At 36.7% G+C, this 21098-nt stretch overlaps 1 protein-coding gene across 6 annotated transcripts in view; it reads left to right on the forward strand.

The window, feature by feature from the left end:
• Positions 1-21098, forward strand: part of Lrch2 (leucine rich repeats and calponin homology domain containing 2) — an 86862-nt gene that overhangs the window by 31903 nt on the left and 33861 nt on the right. For all 6 annotated transcript variants that reach the window (XM_085837979.1, XM_029473654.2, XM_021153736.3 and 3 more), the window contains exons 3-10: positions 2347-2473; positions 6469-6574; positions 6660-6796; positions 14191-14324; positions 16509-16596; positions 17075-17186; positions 17380-17477; positions 17579-17637. In XM_085837979.1, the coding sequence (XP_085694105.1) occupies positions 2347-2473; positions 6469-6574; positions 6660-6796; positions 14191-14324; positions 16509-16596; positions 17075-17186; positions 17380-17477; positions 17579-17637 (861 nt within the window). The remainder of the gene's footprint in view (positions 1-2346; positions 2474-6468; positions 6575-6659; positions 6797-14190; positions 14325-16508; positions 16597-17074; positions 17187-17379; positions 17478-17578; positions 17638-21098) is intronic.

The following is a 21098-nucleotide window of genomic DNA, read 5'->3' on the forward strand; positions in this document are numbered from 1 at the left end:
AGTTTTTTAAATATTACAATGCTTTATCATTTTTAGTAGTAAAGGAATGTATTCTGTTTATGCTTACATTATCTTGTTGGCTTTTGGGATTGTTCTTTAAGGCAATGTTTGTCAAAGTTTCACACACAGGAATTGTCTGGGGATCTTGTTAAAAAGATTCTGTCCTGTTAGACCTGCTGTACGAACTGCATTTTCGAAAAGGTCCCTTGCTGATTCCTCTGCCAGCATGTGTGTTTGTAATTAGATCTCACTTTGAGAGGAAGGCTTTAGAATATAAATATCTTTTATTATTTGCTGTCCAGTCATCTGAATTGACTTATATAGCACTCTGGTTAGCGTATAGTGAAAAATGTTTTAGGTGAAGTTTTATTACTGGTGATGTTGCCAATTCAAGAATAGGTAGATTGGGATGGGATAGTTGGAAAATGAGAGGACAGAGCACCTTTATGATTTATATGTTTTGTCTTTCAGTGATGTGGATCAACCCTAGGTGTTGTGGGCTAGGCAAGCATTTTGCCAATGAATGACATTTCTAGTCAATTCATGCTTAATTTGTATTTACTGCATGCCAGGCAATATCCCAAGTATTTGACTCATATTACTTCATTTAATACTCCAATATAATTATTGATATGTCTTATATTATACCTATATTACAAATGAGAAAACTGTGTTGTTTGCAAAAGCCATATATTCATACAGTTGTTCTTTGGTGTCTGTGGGACAATAACATTCACCCCAAATACTAGTGTCAATCAATATTCAGTTTCCTTACATAAAATGGCATAGTGTATGAAGGATTATGAGTGGGACCTAGGACATTACACATTTCAGAAGTCCTTTGAGATTACTAAGTAAAGATCATTATCCTTCCCTTTTGTTACACACACACAGACACACACACACAGACACAGACACACACACACACACACACACACACACACACACACACACACACACAGACACACACAAAGGACCTCTATTTTAAAGCCAGTCTAGTATTTCTAGATATACTTTGCCAACATAAGATGTGGTGAAGGGTCTTTTCTTCCCTCCTCATTCTTTCTTGAATAACATGTAGCTTTTGTTAATATATATCTTACATATTAACATGAGGTACAGGTCTCTTAATGGTAATTAGAAAAATAGGGAAAAAAAGTAAGATTATTGCTTGTCAGTGCTTGCTAGTATATGATTGGAATGTTGTTTTCTCTATATTTTGATTGTGAGGTACATTGGGTCAATTGTCTGAATTTGACTTTTGACTATAGCACATTAAGGGTAAAGATACCTGTGCCAGATTGACCTGGTTTCAACCATGACTCTCCTGCTTATCAACTGTATAACCTGAGAGTGTTTTACTTACCCTCTTTGTAGTATATTTTTCTTTTCAAAATGGGACTCATCATGAGTGTCTTCCTAAAGTAGATTGTTGTGATGGACAGTTGCGTTATTTCATAAGAGTTATTCTAAACATTTACTGGCACATAGTAAGTATTCAATAAAATGTTGTTAGCCAAGTGGAGGTGGCAGTAGCACATGCCTTTAATCCCAGTACTCAGAAAGCAGAGGGAGCCAGATCTTTGTGATGTGATTTGATGCTAAGGATATGGCAAAGTACAGTGTGAGTTCCAGGACAGGTAAAGCTATACAGAGAAAGCCTGTCCAGACAATGTGTATGTATGCATGCACGTGTGTGTGTGTGTGTGTGTGTGTGTGTGTGTGTGTGTGTATGAGTGCAGTACGTGTAGAGAGTAGAAGATGGTGTCTGATACCCTGGAACCGGAGTTACAGGAGATGGTGAATTGCCCCCCAGTAGGTACTGGAAACTGGATTTGGGGATGCTTCAAGGGCAGTCCTATCCCAAACTGTTGGCCCATCTCTCCACTTTCCAAGCTATCAGTCTTTTAAAAGATAACTTCTTTCTTCATTTCAAGCACATTTTCCTGGGAGCCTTTCCATGGTTAGGGTTATGGAGGCACTGAGTCTGTTAAAATTTATGCTCCAGAAGAAGGTTCTGGCATTCTCTAATTTGTGTTTGAATCCTTGCTATAAACTAGGCAAGTTACTTAGTGCACTTTTGCCTTCAGTTTTCATTCTTGTGTCTTGAAGCTAATATTCCCTATTTTGTTGAGTTAATGAGCAGATTAGACAGAGTGTGAAAGGAATTTGCATGCTCTTGTTTTAAAGGAAGTACTCAATAAATGTCACTGAAAGCTTATGATTTACTACTAAGTTGCTTTGTATTTTTTTTCGATAACATTGAGACTCAGACACATTTTTCATAATGACACTTTCTTCTTCTTCTCCTTGTTCTTCTTCTTCTTCTTCTTCTTTTTTTTTAAGTCGAAATCTTCTATCAACATTGCCAAAATACCTATTTGACCTTCCCCTTAAAGTTTTGGTTGTCAGCAATAATAAACTCGTTTCCATTCCCGAAGAAATTGGAAAATTAAAAGATTTGATGGAGTTGGTGAGTTAAATATTGTTTTAAATTATAACACACACACACATACACACATATATGTACATCACATATAATATGTACCTTTTTCTTTTGGAATTGTATGCATTCTTTTGTGGAATTTCACTGTAAGTTTTTTTAAAGGCATAACTTTGTATATGTCTAAATTCAATAGGATAGCAATCTCAGCCTCATTGATTTAGGTCCGATTTTAGCTCCCAGCCAACAATAACAGCAACAGAAGTTCAGTGATTCCTCAGTATAGTAGACTTTAGGAGGCTTGGTTATGCTTTCAGACATATGTTTCAAGTGAATTACTATTTGTTCATTCACTTTGTGGACAGAGAAGGTCTTAAGCAATTTCCCCCTAAGGTTTACAGAGCTGATGAGGAGGCTTAGAGAAGAGTGGTAAAGGTAGAGAATTCAGCTGTGGGTATGGAGTCTCAGCTTCTAGCTACTCCAGGGGAAAGGCAGCATGATCATTTGAGCTTATGCATTTACACATCAAGTCGGGCAACCTACTGAGTCCCCATTTCATGAAAACAAACAAACAAAGGGACAAATAATTGGTTCTTTAAAAGCAAAGAATATGATGCTTACAAACAGGAGTAGTAGTAACAAAAGAACTTTCTTTAATATGTTCATAGGACTTTATAATATTTTTAAGACCAAAGTAAATATAAAGAGGCAATTACATGCAATTAATTGTAGAAGTTGATATAATACCTCTGCATAATAACATTTTACATTTTAAAGGACATTGAACCCACGAGCAAACCAGGAGTGCTCGAGTGTTGAGCTCCTCCCATGTTTTGTCTTTCTTCACTCTTACGCTTTGCCAATGCTGCTTATTTCTGTTTTCTGTGCTGTTGTCAGGTAAAGCTTTCCCAGTAAATTGATATTTTAGGAGTTTTCTTCTAAAATAAAGTAGGACTTTATTATCTCTTGATGAGCAGAAGTTTTCTTGTCAAATGTATTTACAATATATTGGGAACATATTGTTATAAAGTACAATAATCAGAAATGTCCCGATTTTGTGTGTTTATTAAGGCAAAACTTCACATCCAATTTATGCTTCAGAGCTCTAGAATTTTGGGGTTATAAAAGATCCTAGAAATGATTATATATAATTGCTTCCTAATGTAAGAAGCTCTGATATATCTACTTATGTATATCCAAGATGGACAGTTCTCTGAGTGTATTTGAACCACCCCTTGTTCTCTTTAGAACTCTATTTGTTAGTATTTTTAACCAAAATTCATGCTTCTGTCAACTTTATCAATTGACCTTGGCTACCATGTGAAGAAATGTACAACTTCTTTTCCCTTAAATATTTGTAATCTACATGCGTGTATTGTCTAGTACTGAAAATTTAACATTTCTTTTTTAGCTAAAACATCCTTACTACCTTTGTTTCCGTCACTTCCTTTTTTGAGTGATCTAGTTACTTAAATTGAACTATGTGGATTTATTAATATGATTAGGTGTTATTAGAAATGTTGAGAACCAAATATTAGTAGATGATGAGTTCATCAGCTTCCATCAATTTTCTTTTTTCTCATACTTATGAGTTCTTTGAGAATTACATACATTTTAATAACATTCACTATTTCTTACAACTGCCCCCTTCCCTCCCAGATCCAGTCAGTTTCCCTACCCACCCAACTTTGTGTTCTCTTTTTAACAGTATTAAAATCCCAACAAGTTCAGTTTGTGCTGCCTTTATATTCTTGGATGAGTAGCCTTCAACTGGAGGAGTGGCTTTACACCGAAGCACAGTTGACCACGTTTTAAAAGCAACCAATTAATAAATTTACTCAAATAAGGAAGTTTCAATGTAATAGAAAAGAAAAATCTCAGGAACTTAAATACAATAAAAAGTGAGCATAATTAGCCAACTCTGTGCATATTTTTAGTTGAACATTAATATAAATACATATTCATTTTTTTCTTTAGGTAAGAATAACACAGAATCCAAAGCATAAAGAGTCTGGAAAAAATGAGAGATGTGAAAAATTTCTTAAGTTTAACAGATTGTATGGAATATATTTCAATAACAACATTCTACATAAATGTATACCGATTATTTAATTCCATGATTTTATCATGCCAGAAGGATGGTTTCTTTTAATTTATTACAAGGCATTTTATATGCAGTAATAGCTTGGAAAAATTAATATTGATTATATAAAATGGTGCTTTCAACTTTCAGCCTTTTCTGTATAAGAAAAAAACTGTATACATTTAAATGTCTCTTGGCATTTGTATACCTAGAAATAAGTTTGCTCTCTTTGTTGTACACTACAAATCATGTTATTATGCAGAATTACATTAATACCCAATAGTTCATAAAAGTATTACAAAATAGCCATATAAATTCTTCATCAACACTGTATATTCATAGACTAGCAGTAGTAGGTTCTATCCTAGGGCCTCTGACCTGCCTAGTTACAAGTTATTGGTCTGATAATGGTGCCAGGTATGGATTTCATCTTGTGAACCACACATTCAATTTTACCAGATAGCCATTGTTTACCTCCAAAGTATTCATGCCACTATTGTACCCATGGCCTGGTACCAGGCCACAGGATTCATATCTGGATAATATTGATGCTTACTTTTCTCTTCTGGTTGTATACATAGTAAATTTTAGAAATATGAAAGTTATCCAGTAGGGATGAAGTTTCAAGGTTAGTTCTAGCTCGATATGTCCATGTCCTGGGTCTCAAGTTGGTGGTATCTTCAAAAAAAAAGGGTCACACTGTCAGTGTTTGGGGGGTAACCAACAGCAATGGCAAGATTCTATAATATTTAACATTTTGGGGTCTGCAGGGCCTCATTGGCCAAATTCTGTCAGAGAAGTAACCCATTCTGGACATGAGCGTTTTTTTTTTAATTAGGTATTTTCTTCATTTACATTTTTAAATGCTATCCCAAAAGTCCCCCAGACTTCCCCCCCCCCCACTCCGCTCCTTCCCCACCCCCCACACTCCCAATTTTTGGCCCTGGCATTCCCCCGTACTGAAGCATATAAAGTTTGCAAGACCAAGGGGCCTCTCTTCCCCATGATGGCCAAGTAGGCCATCTTCTGATATATATGCAGCTAGAGACACGAGCTCTGGGGGTACTGGTTAGTTCATATTGTTGTTCCACCTATAGGGTTGCAGACCCCTTTAGCTCCTTGGGTGCTTTCTCAAGCTCCTCCATTGGGGGCCCTGTGTTCCATCCAATAGCTGATGAGCTTTTTATTTAATAACATATATTGTCTAATAGTGGCATTGTTGCACTATGATTGGCTGACTCCATTTTTAATTTTTTTTATTGTATGTATGTATGTATATGTATATGTGTGTGTGTGTGTGTATTTAAAAGAGCTTCTATAGTTGTAGATTTCCATATGATTTGTCCCCAGAAGATATTTAGATGAATGCCCTTTCAATCAGGGTTACATTTGTATAACCTTGAGAGACTGCAGACTCTGGTCATTTTGAGTAGCTTTGAGTGGGATTTGGATTACTCAGATCCGTGCTTGGAACTTTCTTATTCATATCTCTTTTGGAGAAAGGAATTTATTTAAACTTACCTTGACTCTGGTGTCTGGTTCTCTAGCTCACATCTCTGAATCCTTGACTTTTTGAGGTTTTTATCCTCATAAATAGTCTAAAACTAACTATAATAATTGACAGACTACCTTAGTTGGTTGTAGTTATCTATAGTATTTTATCTCACCTTGAACATTTGGCTCATTGTAACTTTTGTGGTGAAATTTGCTCTTCAATTGAGAGTTTTACTCGTGTACTTACTAAATTTAATCCCAGATACTCACAGAACATTTTTTATTGACAGTGGTATATTAACTTATGATCTAATACAAATAAAAACCCATCAGAGATGGAAATTAGAAGTAACTTTCTTAGCAATTTGGCCATGTGCTCAAAGTTTAAAATTGAAAGTATGTTTGTATTTCTCAATTTTGTTACACTGTATTTTCTTGTTTTCCTTAGGATGTTAGCTGCAATGAGATTCAGGTCCTTCCTCAACAAATGGGAAAATTACATTCACTTAAAGAGCTAAATATAAGAAGAAATAATCTTCATGTTTTGCCAGATGGTAAGACAGACAGTCATTATTTTCACTCACCTGAGTGATAGAGAAACCCTACAACCTTTAACTTTTTTTTTTCATTTCTGAACAGAATTAGGAGATCTCCCCTTAGTCAAGTTGGACTTCTCCTGTAATAAAGTGACTGAGATTCCTGTTTGCTATAGGAAACTGCATCATTTACAAGTAATAATTTTGGATAACAACCCATTGCAAGTCCCACCAGCACAGGTTTGTAACAAGTGTATGATACTTATTTTTCTCAGATGTTTATGGTTTCATCTGTGTATTAAATTTTAAAGTAGTATCTAATGACTCAATTTTGTCTTTTATAAAGCATTACCTAGAGTTTCTATTAGAACTGAAATTTTACATCTTGTTTTGTTTTTGTTTTAAGACAAGATCTCATTTATATGTAGGCTGGTCTCAAAGTTTCTAAATGGTGGATGAGTATGACTTTTGATCCTCCTGCTTCTACCTGTCAGTGATGGACTTGGAAGCCTGTGCCACCATGCCCTGCTAGATGTGACTTTTTATTTTAATTTGGTAGTAATTATAGTGTAGATTACAGATAAGCATTTGGAAAAGCTAGAATCAGCCTTTGTGTGAATTTGTAGTTCTGATTGTAAATATTATTTTAAGAAGAAAGATTCTGACTGAATACATTCAAGTATACATTTGCTTGTTATTTGTTGTTGGGGTGATGTTATAATGGGTGTTGAGATGTGGGTTGGAATTTGAGTTACTCTAGGAAAATTCCATGCTGGGAGTTAAGATGAGCTTCCTGCTAGACCAAAATTACTTTGCCTGAGGTAAGACATCTCTCATAAAGAAGACTAGTCACATATAGCTTCCAGCATATTCTTGTAACTGAGATAGAATTCATACAGATAGAAAAATTACAAATGGAAAACATTAAATTTGGATTTTAATATAATGAGTATTAAAGCCACAAGGAATCCCCTAAAATAATAAAGAATAACTAAGATAACCTGGAAGGGCAAAGAGAATTCATGAGAAGCAGACAGCAGAAAGTTGAAAATGTAAAATAGGTGAAATGGTGGTCACTTGTGCCCCCACTCAGAAGGCAGACTTTTGCCTGAGGAGCACAATTCCTACCCACTCCAAGCTTGGGTCTGTGGCGTATGAAGAACTGCATTTGTTGGCTTGTTCGTTTTAATCTTTCAATAATCTCCTCCTCTTCCTCCTCCTCTTCTCCCTCCTCCTCCTCCTTCTACAGATTTTTTTAATACAACATATTGTGATTATGGTTCTTCACTTAACTCTTTCCAGTCCTCACCTCTCCACCTACTGCAATCTACATTTTCTTGCTCTCATTAAAAAACAAAGAGGCATCTAAAATAATAAAACAAGTTAAAATAAAAATTAAAAATCTGGATAGGGCCAATCAAAAAACCCAGATAAATAAAAAATAAAAGAAAAAGCATAAGAAATATACATAAATGTATTAACACACAGAGAAATCACCTAAAATTACAAAATCAGAAGCCACAATATATAAGTAAAGGACTCTACAATAAGAAAAGAAAATGAAAAAAATATCGAAAACAAAGAATTATGAAACAAAATCCCTCCAAAAATACTATTAAGCTTATTTTGTGTTGGTGTCTACTGCTAGGTATGGGGTCTGGCCTTCACAGTGGTTTGTATATCCAGTGAGACTACATTAGAGAAATTAAGTTTTCATCTGTGAGTAGTTATCAGTTGGAGATAACTTTTGGGTTAGGGATGGGGCCTTGTGTGTACTTCCCTTCTCAGATCTGGAACTTTGCTTGGCTCAGAAACATGTGGGTCCTGTGTATGCTAACCCAATCTCTGTGAATTCATATGTGCATTGGTCCCAGTGTGCTTAGAAGGCCTTATTTCCTTAGCGTCCCTCATCCTGTCAGGCTCTTACAATCTTTCCACCATCTCTTCCACAAGGTTACTGTAGTTGTGGCTTTCTTTAATCATCCACATCAACTGCAAAAACAAAACAAAACAAAACAAAACAAAACAAAACAAAACAAAACAAAAAAAACCCCAAACATAAAAACTCTGAAATGAGGCATGAGAGCTCAACTTATTTGAATATAAGGATACATATTCATAATGCTTCTCCTTTATATTCCATGTACTCTTCCTTTTTTTAAAAAAAGATTTATTTATTTATTTTATGTATATGAGTACATACTGTAGCTGTACAGATATAGTTGTGAGTCTTCATCTGGTTGATGGGAATTGTATTTAGGACCTCTGCTCATTCAGGCCAACCCTACTCGTTCTGGTTGGCTCCACTTGCTCAGTCCCTGCTCACACTGGCCCAAAGATTTATTTATTATTATAAATAAGTACACTGTAGCTGTCTTCAGAAACACCAGAAGAGGGCATCAGATCTCATTATTGGTGATTGTGAGCCACCATGTAGTTGCTGGGATTTGAACTCAGGACCTTCAGAAGAGCAAGTCAGTGCTCTTACCCGCTGAGCCATCTCACCAGCCCCCATGTCCTTCTCCTTTGTCATGAATAATTGGCTGAGTTTATAGTGTCAAGCAAGAACTCCCTTCTATTAAGTAAAGTGACTGGTTTTTTAACCCCTCTAAAGATATAGGTTATCTAACAAAGCCCAGTTTCAGGCATGAGAGACCTCCTTTCAAGGTTTTGGTTGGGGACACCAAAAGGACCCCCCTCCCAAACAATAGATGCTATGTCCAATGCCCTTAGTGCCTTCCAGATAAAAAGGTAAGATTCCATTGCTGAAGACATCACATACATCATACACTGGGTTTGGAGGAATCCATCTGAAATTGAACTGGAAGCAAGCTGTCAATAGATGAAAACAACAGCTTACCCAGATGTAACATCAATGAACCATTACATTGATCGACATGGCAAGGTATTCTTAAAGGTGCCACAATGGCACGAATATCCTGGGGTACTAATACAAACAATTGATAAATGGACTTGATGAAATAAACAATTTTCTGTGCAGCAAAGGACACCATCACTTGTGTAAAGAGCCAGCATATAGAATGGGGAAAAAATCTTCAGAAGATTTACCTCTGTGAAAAGGTCAGCCTCTAGAATATTAAAAAACAAAACAAAACAAAACAAAAAAACCTTAAACAAGAACCTGAACATCATGGAAACAAATGAACAGTTAAAGTTGGAGCATGACAGTAAACACTTAAGTTTCAGAAGAAGAGAAAGAAATACCCAAGAAATACTTTAAGAATGTTCACCATCGTCAACTATCAGGGAAATTAAAATTAAAATTACGTTGATATTTTATCCTACTTAAGTTAGAATGGCTATTAAAACAAATCAAAACAAAACATCCCCCAAAACCCTCAAAATCAAGTGAGCACAAGTGCTTGCAACGATGTACATGAAGGAAATGCATAGAAACTCTTAGTGAGAGTAGAAAATGATGCAAACTCTATGGAAATTTGTGTCTCAATTCCTCAAAAAGCTAGAAATAGATCTGCCACACAACTCAGCCATATCACTCCTGGGCATATTCCCAAAGGATTCTATACCCTTCAACACAGACACTTGGCCTCCCATGTTCACTGGAAAAGGAAAGCAGCCTAGATGTCCATCAACTAAAGAATGGATAATGAAAACATGTCACATGTACTCAGTGAAAGTTCACTTATAAAGAACAAGAAAATTCTCAGATAAATGGTTGGAGATGGAAATAATTATCCCTGCTGAGGTAGTCCAGACACAAAGAATTGCTTTGTGTTTTCTCTCACATGTGGATGACACTTTAGAAGTGTATGTTCTAATTGGAGTAGCCATAGAAGTCAGGAAACCAGTAAGGATACTAAGGGACCAGTAAGAAGCCATAGGAAGCAGTTTCAAGGAGTCCTGAATAGAAGACAGGTGGGAGGAGACAGGAAGAAAAATCATGGACTAAGTGTTAAATGAAGGGGGCAGTGGAAGGGCAGGAGGCTGGCTTTTCTCCATTGTGTATTGTTAGCTTCGTTGTAAAAAAATAAATAAATAAAATAAAATCTGACTTTGTACATCTGCATCTGTATTGGTCAGGCTCTGGTAGAGCCTCACAAGGGGCAGCCAAACTGGGCCCCAATCAGTAAGCACTTCCTTGGATCAGCAATAGTGTCTGGGTTTGGTATCTGCAGATGGCTAGATCCCTAGGTGGGGCAGTCTCTGGATGGCTTTTCCTTCAGGCTCTGCTCCACTCTTAGTCCCTGCATTTCCTTTCGATGGGAGGAATTCTGGGTTAATATTTTTGAGAGCAGGGACCCCAGTGGGGAAGTTAGGGCAAGCATGTAGAGGCTGAAGGGGTTTGCAGCCCCATAGGAGGAACAACAGTATGAACCAACCAGAACCCCCAGAACTCCCAGGGATTAAACCACCAACCAATGAAAACACATAGTGGGACTCATGGCTCCAGTTGCATATGTAGCACAGGATGGCCTTGTTGGACATCAGTAGGAGGAGTGACCCTTGGTCCTGAGAAGGCTTGATGACCCAGGATAGAGGAGCACAAGGCCTCTGAGGCAGGAATGGGTGGGTGGGTGGATGGGTGGGTGGGTGGAAGAGCACCCTCCTAGAGACAGGGGGAGGGAGAAGGGGGTAGGAGGCTTGTGGAGGGGAAACTGGGAAGGAGGGTAACATTTGAAATGTAAATAAATAAAATAATCAATAAAAATCTGAAAAAAAATCTGGTAGCTATGGGAAGGTGGGTTTGTATGTATCATCTATCAACATGTCTGTTTCTATACAAGTATCATGCTGTTTCATTACTATTAGTCAATAATATAAATTGAAATCAGGGATCATGATTCTTCCAGCACTGTTTTCAATGTTAAGAATTGTTTTTGCTGTCCTAGCTCTTTTTTAATTTGCTAGACTTACTTTATAATAGTGCTTAGTCTCTCTGTTTTTCACCTCTTTGTCCTATCTCTCCATCTCCCTTCTCCTCCCCCTTCTCCTTGCCATCTCTCTCTCTGTGTTTATTTGTAAGTGTGGGTGTGCACATGCCATAGTATAAATGTAGTGGTCAGAGAACAATCTCATGTGCTCAGGTGTTGGGCCTTATTTTTCACTTGTTTGAAGAAGGATTTATTGTTTTCTCTCTACATATGTGAGACTAACTCACTGCCAGTTTTAGGAGTTTGCTCTCTCCACATTCTATCTTGCCTTAAGAGTGTTAGGATTACAGTTGGGGGGGTGCTATATTTTTCTTGTTGTTTTATAATGTGGATCTAAGGAATCAAACATAGGTCATCATGCTTTTGTGGCAAGCACTTGTGAGTCATATCTTTAGCCAGCAAACCTTCTTTGTAGATTTTCTCTCTTAACATTGGTTTTCTGTATGAGCAACAGACATATTTTCTCTGAGCATTTTCCTAGTTGAAGTTTATTCCAACTGCATTGCTATTATGATTTTTATTTGTTTATTGTTTTTGTTTGTTTCTTTGTTTTTGAGACAGGGTCTATTTGTGTAGCCCCGAATGTCCTGGAACTTGCTCTGTACTGAATGTTTGAAATAAAGGCCTGTGCCATCACTGCCTAGCACTTTATTTTTTAAAATTGATTTATTACCTATTTATGCCTTCTTTATTAGTCTTTCTCACATTTTATATCATGCTTTTGGTTTGGATGAGATTATATATGTATATTTTCCCTGTTCTCACTAGTCCAGTGAATAGTATGTTTTTAATTTTTCTTTTTTTAAATAATTTTTATTAGGTATTTTCCTCATTTACATTTCCAATGCTATCCCAAAAGTCCCCCATAACCTCCCCCCCACTCCCCTACCCACCCACTCCCACTTCTTGGCCCTGGCGTTCCCCTGTACTAGGGCATATAAAGTTTGCATGTCCAATGGGCTTCTCTTTCCATAGATGGCCGACTAGGCCATCTTTTGATACATATGCAGCTAGAGTCAAGAGCTCCGGGGTACTGGTTAGTTCATAATGTTGTTGCACCTATAGGGTTGCAGATCCCTTTAGCTCCTTGGATACTTTCTCTAGCTCCTCCATTGGGGGCCCTGTGATCCATCCAATAGCTGACTGTGAGCATCCACTTATGTGTTTGCTAGGACCCGGCATAGTCTCACAAAAGACAGCTATATCAGGATCCTTTCAGCAAAATCTTGCTAGTGTATGCAATGGTGTCATCGTTTGGAGGCTAATTATGGGATGGATCCCCGGATGTGGCAGTCTCTAGATGGTCCATCCTTTTGTCTCAGCTCCAAACTTTGTCTCTGTAACTCCTTCCATGGGTGTTTTGTAATAAAGACATTGTTCATGGTATAGATCTTTTAATGTTCAATAGTTTGTTCATTTTACTTTTAATAAGAAAATGTGAGTGAAATATAGAAATATGGGCTAGAGATGTAGATCATCAGTTAAGAACAATTTCTGCTCTTTCAGAGACCCCAGATTCAGCTTCCAGCACATGAACAAAAAAACCCAACAAACATTAAAAACACTCCAGTTCCAGCATCTCCCACACCCTCTTATGGCTTCTGTGGTCATCAGCTATACATGTGGTACATTTACATACATGCAGGCAAACATGCATATACATAAAGTAAAAATAAATACACTTTTATAAAAGGAAATTGTTTATTTTAAAAAGAAATATACACATGGATCTCACAGGTCTAAGCCAGATAGGACCTTTGGCGAGAGGATCCAGATGCAAGCCCCATCCTAACTCAGGAGCTACTTTCAACTGACAACCACTTGCAAAGGAGAATTTACTTTTTAATCCATGGATTCTCACTGGGTATGCAAACCACAGTAGATGGCAAAAATAAAATGAACTCAACTGTATTTTTGAAAGCTTTTTCTTTAATTGTCTCATGATTTGTCTGAGCTATTTTTTTTAACTCTTATAGAACTTTTGTTTATATATTGTGGTTTCCAATTTTGGTTTTATTGGTTTTATAAGAATGAAGTATGTATTTCAGCATCTTTATGTGGTTTTTGTCCATTTTCTTTGTTTTTTTGTTCTATTTAGTTTATAAATTTTATTTTGTAATAATAATAAATACATAAATAAATAATAAATAAATAAAAAGAGTGTGGGTTTGGAAGTGGAGAGGATCTTGGTTGAATTAGGGGAAACCATGATCAAGATGTATTGTTTAAAAAGATCTATTTTCAATTAGAAGAAGAAAAGAAAAACTGACTGCATTAGTAACTAATAAAAATTAATATAGAATACTTTTTGATAAGATGATAGCAGATTTTGTTACAGTATTGTCACATTTTTCTGTTTTGCTCCACACACTTAATTCATGAAAATTCTGGCTGTGATATCTTAGCATAATTTGAGATGATTTCAATATATAAATCACTTGATAGTGTTCCATTTTATTTGCAATTATGGAACAGAGAGATCACTCAGCAGTTAAGTGCACTTCCTCTTTATGAAGAGTACCCGAGTTTGTTTCCCAGTACACACATAGGGGCTCATAACCATGTATACCTAATTCCAGGCATCCTATGTCCTCTTCTGCACTCTGTCATATGGCGTGCACATGGTGTACATTCTTACCGGCAAAGCACTCAGACACATAAAAATAAATATTTGAATTTAAATTTGTTACTAAATACTTCACTTCTTTTGTTTGCTTACAGATATGCTTAAAGGGTAAAGTACACATATTTAAGTACTTAAATATACAAGCTTGTTGTAGAATGGATAAGAAACCAGACTCCCTGGATCTCCCGTCACTGAATAAAAGAATGCCTTCTCAGCCTCTTACAGACAGGTAACATAACTAGTCATACAGCTTCAGACAATGATTGTGCTTGTTGTTATAAAAGAAATTTATCATTCATGAGGATACTGAATATAATTAGCCTGATTAAATCAGTGTTTAAAAAACATCATTGAATTTTTTTCATTGCATAACCTCTGTGATGCTGAACTAAATGTGAGATTTTTCTTTAGGTAGTTATTATTTTAGTACAAAATGTAAATATTTTACAGTATAAGTTCCAGCATTGACATCCTCTCTGTGACAGCTGTTCACCTCCTTTTGATCACCATATTAATAATACTTGTAGTGGCTAGTTGAATTAGTCTGTAAACCGACTTTGAGAGAAGAAGATGATATTTTGGAGGTGCCTTTCACCCTTATGCTAATGTTCTTTTCTTTTTCCAATGTTGAGCTTTCAATCTAAACAAGTGCTCTATCGCTGAACCACAACCCCAGCCGTGTGTGTGTGTGTGTGTGTGTGTGTGTGTAAGAGAGAGAGAGAGAGAGAGAGAGAGAGAGAGTATGTTTTCTTTTTCTGGAGTACTGGGAGTTCAATCCAGAGCCTGTTTTATACTAGACAAGTGCCCTACCATTCAGCTATACCTCTTTATCTTCTGGTCAAAAATGATATATTTTTGGTCTTTGTGCTTTAATCTTCAGGACATTTTAATATGGTAGATAAGTTGTTCTTTTAAGATGTAGATTGGTCTGAAAACCTTTTTCAAAAATACAATTCTATCCAGAAATATGCAAAATAACATGGAGTGGGGTAAGATGACAGAAAGGGTGACTGCGACCACCTAAAATATTTAAAGGTTTGTCATTGATTTATATGATTAATTTGATGTTTTGGATGACATTGTAGTAAGTACTGCTATTAGCAGTAAAGGACTTGAATTCCCAAATAGCACCTTCCCATGAATCTTTCTCTTGCCGCCATAAAATATTTATGTATTATATTAATTCCTAAATTGTATTTTGGTTAATATTAGTAGTTCAGAAACAGTAATACTATATTGAAGTTAGGATTGGTATCTATACTAATCTCTATTAATATGCTTATTATTTTTGCAGGTGAGATAACTTTATTATTAATGGTGTTCTTTTTCCCCAGTCATTTGTGATATCCATAGCTGTTGAATGCCTACTGTCAGACTCAGGATGTATTGTGTTGAGAGGTGTACATGTTGGTCTTGGCATCTTGTGGACCTCACAGTCTAGGTGGAAGAATCAGTGAACAAACAAAACAAGGAAACAAGAGTTCAGTTCACTTTGTACTGCTGTACTTTTAAGTAGTAGACATTTTTGTGACTCATAGTTTTGGAGACTGATAAGTCCAAGATAGGGGAGGAATAATCAGTGGCATGTCAAAAGGTAACAGAGGAGGAAAAGAACTTGAGAGATGTGAACATGGAGTCAAATTTACTCCTGTGGCAAATCTGTTTCTAGGACAAGAAAGTAACTACTATAATAGAAAGGTTAATCTCTTCAAAGACTGTACTCTTATGAGCAAACCCCTTACCAGACCCCACAAGCTGATGCTTTTGCATCAGGAATTAAGTTTACAACACACTCAGACAGTAGCATGCCTATTTCCTCCCCCTTACTCTCCTCCCCTTCTCCCTCCCCTCTTTCCCCCTCTTTCATACGCACAGTCACAAGTGTTGCCTGGCATATGATGTTTCATGTTACCATTTTTCAAGTATTCCATGGTCCTTAAGTTACATGCAGTCAGCAGAAACCATTCTTGAGTTCTGAATTCTCATCTTTTCTGGGGATGCCAATGTATAATATGAGCCTCTGCCTCCTGAGTGCTGAAATTAAAGGCACATGCCACCACCATCCAGCAACGTTGAAGATTTTTAGTGTGTTTTGTTTTGTTGTTTTGTTTTGTTTTGTTTTGTTAACACAAGGTTTCACTCTCTGGACTTGATATTAACCAATATAGTCTGTTATTCTGAGGATCCTCCAGTTATGTCTTTTAAGCTATAGGCTGGTGCCGCCTGGCCTGCAATCACCCTTAAATGACATGAATAAAATATTTTATAGGATTTTTTTTGGTATTTCCTCTTTTAAGAATGTTTGATATCAAAACTATTTATTTTGCATTATCTAGGGACAGTTTAGCTCAATTTGCTTTCTGTATTTAAGAAAAAAAAATTCTAGCTGCTCAAAGTATTTCTCTTTCGGCAGCATGGAAGATTTTTATCCAAACAAAAATCATGGCCCTGACTCTGGAATCGGAAGTGATAATGGAGAGAAGCGATTGTCTACAACAGAAGTGAGGTTTTTCTCTTGCTGGCCTGTGTTGTTTTCCTATTTCTTAGAGCTTTAAAAAAGAGGCACTTCAGGGCCAAGAAGTGGGAGTGGGTGGGTAGGAGAGTGGGGGGGGGGAGGGTATGGGAGACTTTTGGGATAGCATTTGAAATGTAAATGAAGAAAATACCTAATTAAAAAAAATTGGAAATGAAAAAAAAAAATCTTCCAAATACTTGCTTGGAGGAAAAAAAAAAAGAGGCACGTAAATGCATTGGATTTTACTTTTACAGGCAGATATAATTTTTGTTATATATTTTATGACTCAAAAGAAGCAATACCTACTGACTTTTAAAAGCAAAACATTCATTGTAACATGGATTTTTGGTTGGAAATCTGGAGATGTAGAGCAGATATTTCGTAATTCCTATTTAATCAAAGAAGCAAAAGCCTCCTTGAGTGTTCCAAATACCTCATTTATACTGTGTGCTTGTTCCTTTCAGCCATCAGACGATGACACAATCAGCCTTCACTCTCAAGTCTCAGAATCGAATAGAGAGCAAACATCAAGAAATGACAGTCATATAACAGGAAGCAAGCCTGATTCTCAGAGAGGTAATTCTTGTGGTGTCTCCTAGGTTAAACTCATTTACACAGCCCATATTAAAAATGATATTTTTATTTGAAATAGACTTTGAAGACTTATAAGGTTATAAGATATAGCTTATATTGAAAAAGTGAGCTTTTATCTTGAGAACTAAAATAAGTAGAATATCTATAATGTCTTACAATATTAATCTATACCTAGACCAGGAGGTGTATGATTTTATTGATCCCAACACGGAAGACGTAGCAGTTCCTGAAGAAGGAGATACACATATTGGATCATTTGTTTCTTTCCTTAAGGTAAATAAGCAAAACTCAATGAACATTGCTAACATTCACTTCATCCTGATTATACAAAAGTATACCATGAAATTTACAATGATAATTTTGCTTTTTATAAGGGGAAAGAAAAGTGCTCTGAAAAATCTCAGAAAAATGAAGAACCGGCAAATGAAAAAAAGTAAGTATACTCTCCTTTTTGAAATACAGTATGAATTATGAATGCTGGGATTATTCATTATGTATTCCTATTGAGAGCACTTGAGAAGTTTTTCATATGCCATGGGTTTCCCCATGCCATGTTTAGTTAACTTTAAAGTCCTTCGACTTAATAATTATAATAGAAATTTGCTTTTCCCCTTGAAGTAGAATAATAATCATGCCTACAGTTTTGTTACCTAAAAGGGCTGTGTCTTCACAAATACTGCTTCATTTGAGTTCCTCATAGAAATCCCAACGGGATCATTTTGTCTATAAGGAAGCTTAGGCCTAGAGTCCTGAATTCCCGAACTTGAGCTTTCTGTTTCTTGATTTAACATTTTATATCATCTACTAAAAGACTTTCTATTGTGTATTAAAAGCTCTTCCCTAGTCCCCACTGGTGTCAGGACTGAGTTTTCTCGCAGCTTTCCTGGGTTTCTCTGCACACCGTGTTTCCTTCAAGTGACTTGGATGGTAATCTTGTTGAATGCTCGGGACTGAGCTCCAGGCCTCATTCTCTCTAAATCACACCCCCAGAACCTTGTTAGTTTTCTAAGTACTTGTTAGTAAGTCTCTCTTACTCAGTAGGAAATCTTTGTTTTATAATCCTTTCCTTTTGTCTAACACTGAGGATTGACTGTTCAGTCTTCAGCATGCTAGTAGACAAGAGCTCTCTACCACTAAGGTATAGTCTCAGTCCTACTAATGAGTTTCTAGACACGTTTGCAGATGTATACAAGGTATAGTAGTCACTCTCATCTCCCATGTCACTACTATCCCGATTGTTCCCACTCTCCACTGACTTTTTCCACACATTGTTCATGCCTATTCATCTTGTTTTGTGGCCCACGGAGATTAATTGCCTGTGTCAATTATGGACTTGCAACTATCTGTTTGAACGGGGTGACTCAGTAATGAATATATAACTAAACACAGTTCACCTTCAATTGCCAGTAGTTCAGAAATTATGGTAGGGTGCCATGTATTCCCTGCTTTCTTGATGATAGGTCTTGTGTGGGCCTGAAAGAAACTATGGTTTTTGTGAAGTAACTTTTAGCAACTCTCCACCCAGCCTTCTGGCTTTTACTTTCTTCTATAATGTTCTCAGAGCCTTAAAACAGGTGGTAGAAATGCCTTTCTAATGGCTTCAGCCCTTTTTTTATTTTGTATTAATTATATTTTGGACAGGAGTTTGCTACATTGTCAAGGATAAACTTGACCTCATTATATAGTCCTGAACTGCCTTGGAATTTTGATCTTCCTGCCTTAGACCCCCAAGTTTATAAGCCTGTGGCACCATTTTGTTTTATTCTTTAGATTTCCATCCTCTATTAAGCTCTTTCTTCATAAAAGGAAGATAGTTGCTTAAGTTCAAGTGACACCAGTGTATGTAAGATGTGATAAAACACAATATATTGTGACATTACCGTTATTTATGCTTATTGTTATTAAATGAAGTGCCTTTTACATGGAATACTTAGAATTTGGAGAACAACTCATTTTTAAGTTAGTTTTTAATGTTAAAATGATATTTCTGGCTGAGCAGTGGTGGTTCATGCCTTTAATCCCAGCACCTGGGAGGCGGAGGCAGGTGGATTTCTGAGTTCCAGAGCAGCCTGTTCTACAGAGTGAGTTCCAGGACAGCCAGGGCTATACAGAGAATCTCTTGTCTTGAAAAACCAAACAGAAAGAGATATTTCTGGAAAATATGAATATTTTTATTATTTCTTAATAAATACTCACTGATAAATGGATATTAGCCCAAAAACTTAGAATTCCCAAGATACAAGATACAATTTGCAAAACACTTGAAACTCAAGAAGAACCAAGACCAAAGTGTGGACACTTAGCCCCTTCTTAGAATTGGGAACAAAACACCCATGGAAAGAGTTACAGAGGCAAAGTTTGGAGCTGACAAGAAAGGATGGACCATCTAGAGACTGCCATATCCAGGGATCCATCCCATAATCAGCCTCCAAACGCTGACACCATTGCATACACTAGCAAGATTTTGCTGAAAAGACCCAGATATAGCTGTCTCTTGTGAGGCTGTGCCGGGGCCTAGCAAACACAGAAGTGGGTGCTCACAGTCAGCTATTGGATGGATCACAGGGTCCCCAATAGAGGAGCTAGAGAAAGTACCCAAGGAGCTAAAGGGGTCTGCAACCCTATAGGTGGAACAACAATATGAACTGACCAGTTCCCCCCAGAGCTCATGTCTCTAGCTGCATATGTATCAGAAGATGGCCTAGTCGGCCATCACTGGAAAGAGAGGCCCATTGGTCTTGCAAACTTTATATGCCTCAGTACAGGGGAACGCCAGGGCCAAGAAGTGGGAGTGGGTGGGTAGGGGAGTGGGGGGAAGGGTCTGGGGGACTTTTGGGATAGCATTTGAAATGTAAATGAAGCAAATACCCAATAAAAATGAATAAATAAATAAATTTAAATAAATAAATAAATAAATAAATTTGTAAACCTTGATATGGTGAAGGTAATGGACTGTGAAGCTCAATGATCATTACCTCTAGCCAATTAGCATGCAGCCATCCCTGGATTTTGTGGGCATTGAAAATATGAGTGCAAATTATTTAATAAAATAAATTTTATTAATATTTGAATATATTTTAATAATTTCTGAAAATTTTGAAAATGTCATTTGAACCAATTTTACATTCCTCTTATTTAAAATATTTTCTTTGTTTTACATAGAGTTTTAAAAAATCCAAATGAGTAAACTTCTAGAAACAGTATGGCAAATGAAACATTTTGATAGTAGTTTTTCTTTATTCTAAAGAATAGGCCATATGGAGCTTTGCATTCCTATTCTTACTCAATACTGAGCAGTGTGTACTGCTAATTTTTTGTGACCATTATACATCTCAAATTCAGCATCACTTACTAGCTACAGTTCTATTGAGAATACAGATGTATTTTCCTAAAATTCCTTATATCCCATTTTAGTATTTTAAATATAAAATCAATAGATTAGCTTTCTCTTTTGTGCTTTATTTATTTATTTATTAGATATTTTCTTTATGTACATTTCAAATGCTATCCCAAAAGTTTCCTATACCCTCCCTCCACCATGCTCCCCTACCCACCCACTCCAGATTCTTGACCCTGGCAATCCCCTGTACTGGGGCATATAAAGTTTGCAATACCAAGGGGCCTCTCTTCCCAGTGATGGCCTACTAGGCCATCTTCTGCTACATATGCAGCTAGAGTCAAGAGCTCCGGGGTACTGGTTAGTTCATATTGTTGTTCCACCTATAGGGTTGCAGACCCCTTTAGCTCCTTGGGTACTTTCTCTAGCTCCTCCATTGGGGGTCTTGTGTTCCATCCAATAGCTGACTCTGAGCACCCACTTCTGTGTTTGCTAGGCCCCAGCATAGTCTCACAAGAGACAGCTATATCTGGGTCTTTTCAGCAAAATCTTGCTAG

The sequence above is a fragment of the Mus caroli genome, unplaced genomic scaffold (assembly GCF_978045245.1).
Source record: "Mus caroli unplaced genomic scaffold, Mus_caroli_1 scaffold_5, whole genome shotgun sequence".
Lineage (NCBI taxonomy): Eukaryota > Metazoa > Chordata > Mammalia > Rodentia > Muridae > Mus > Mus caroli.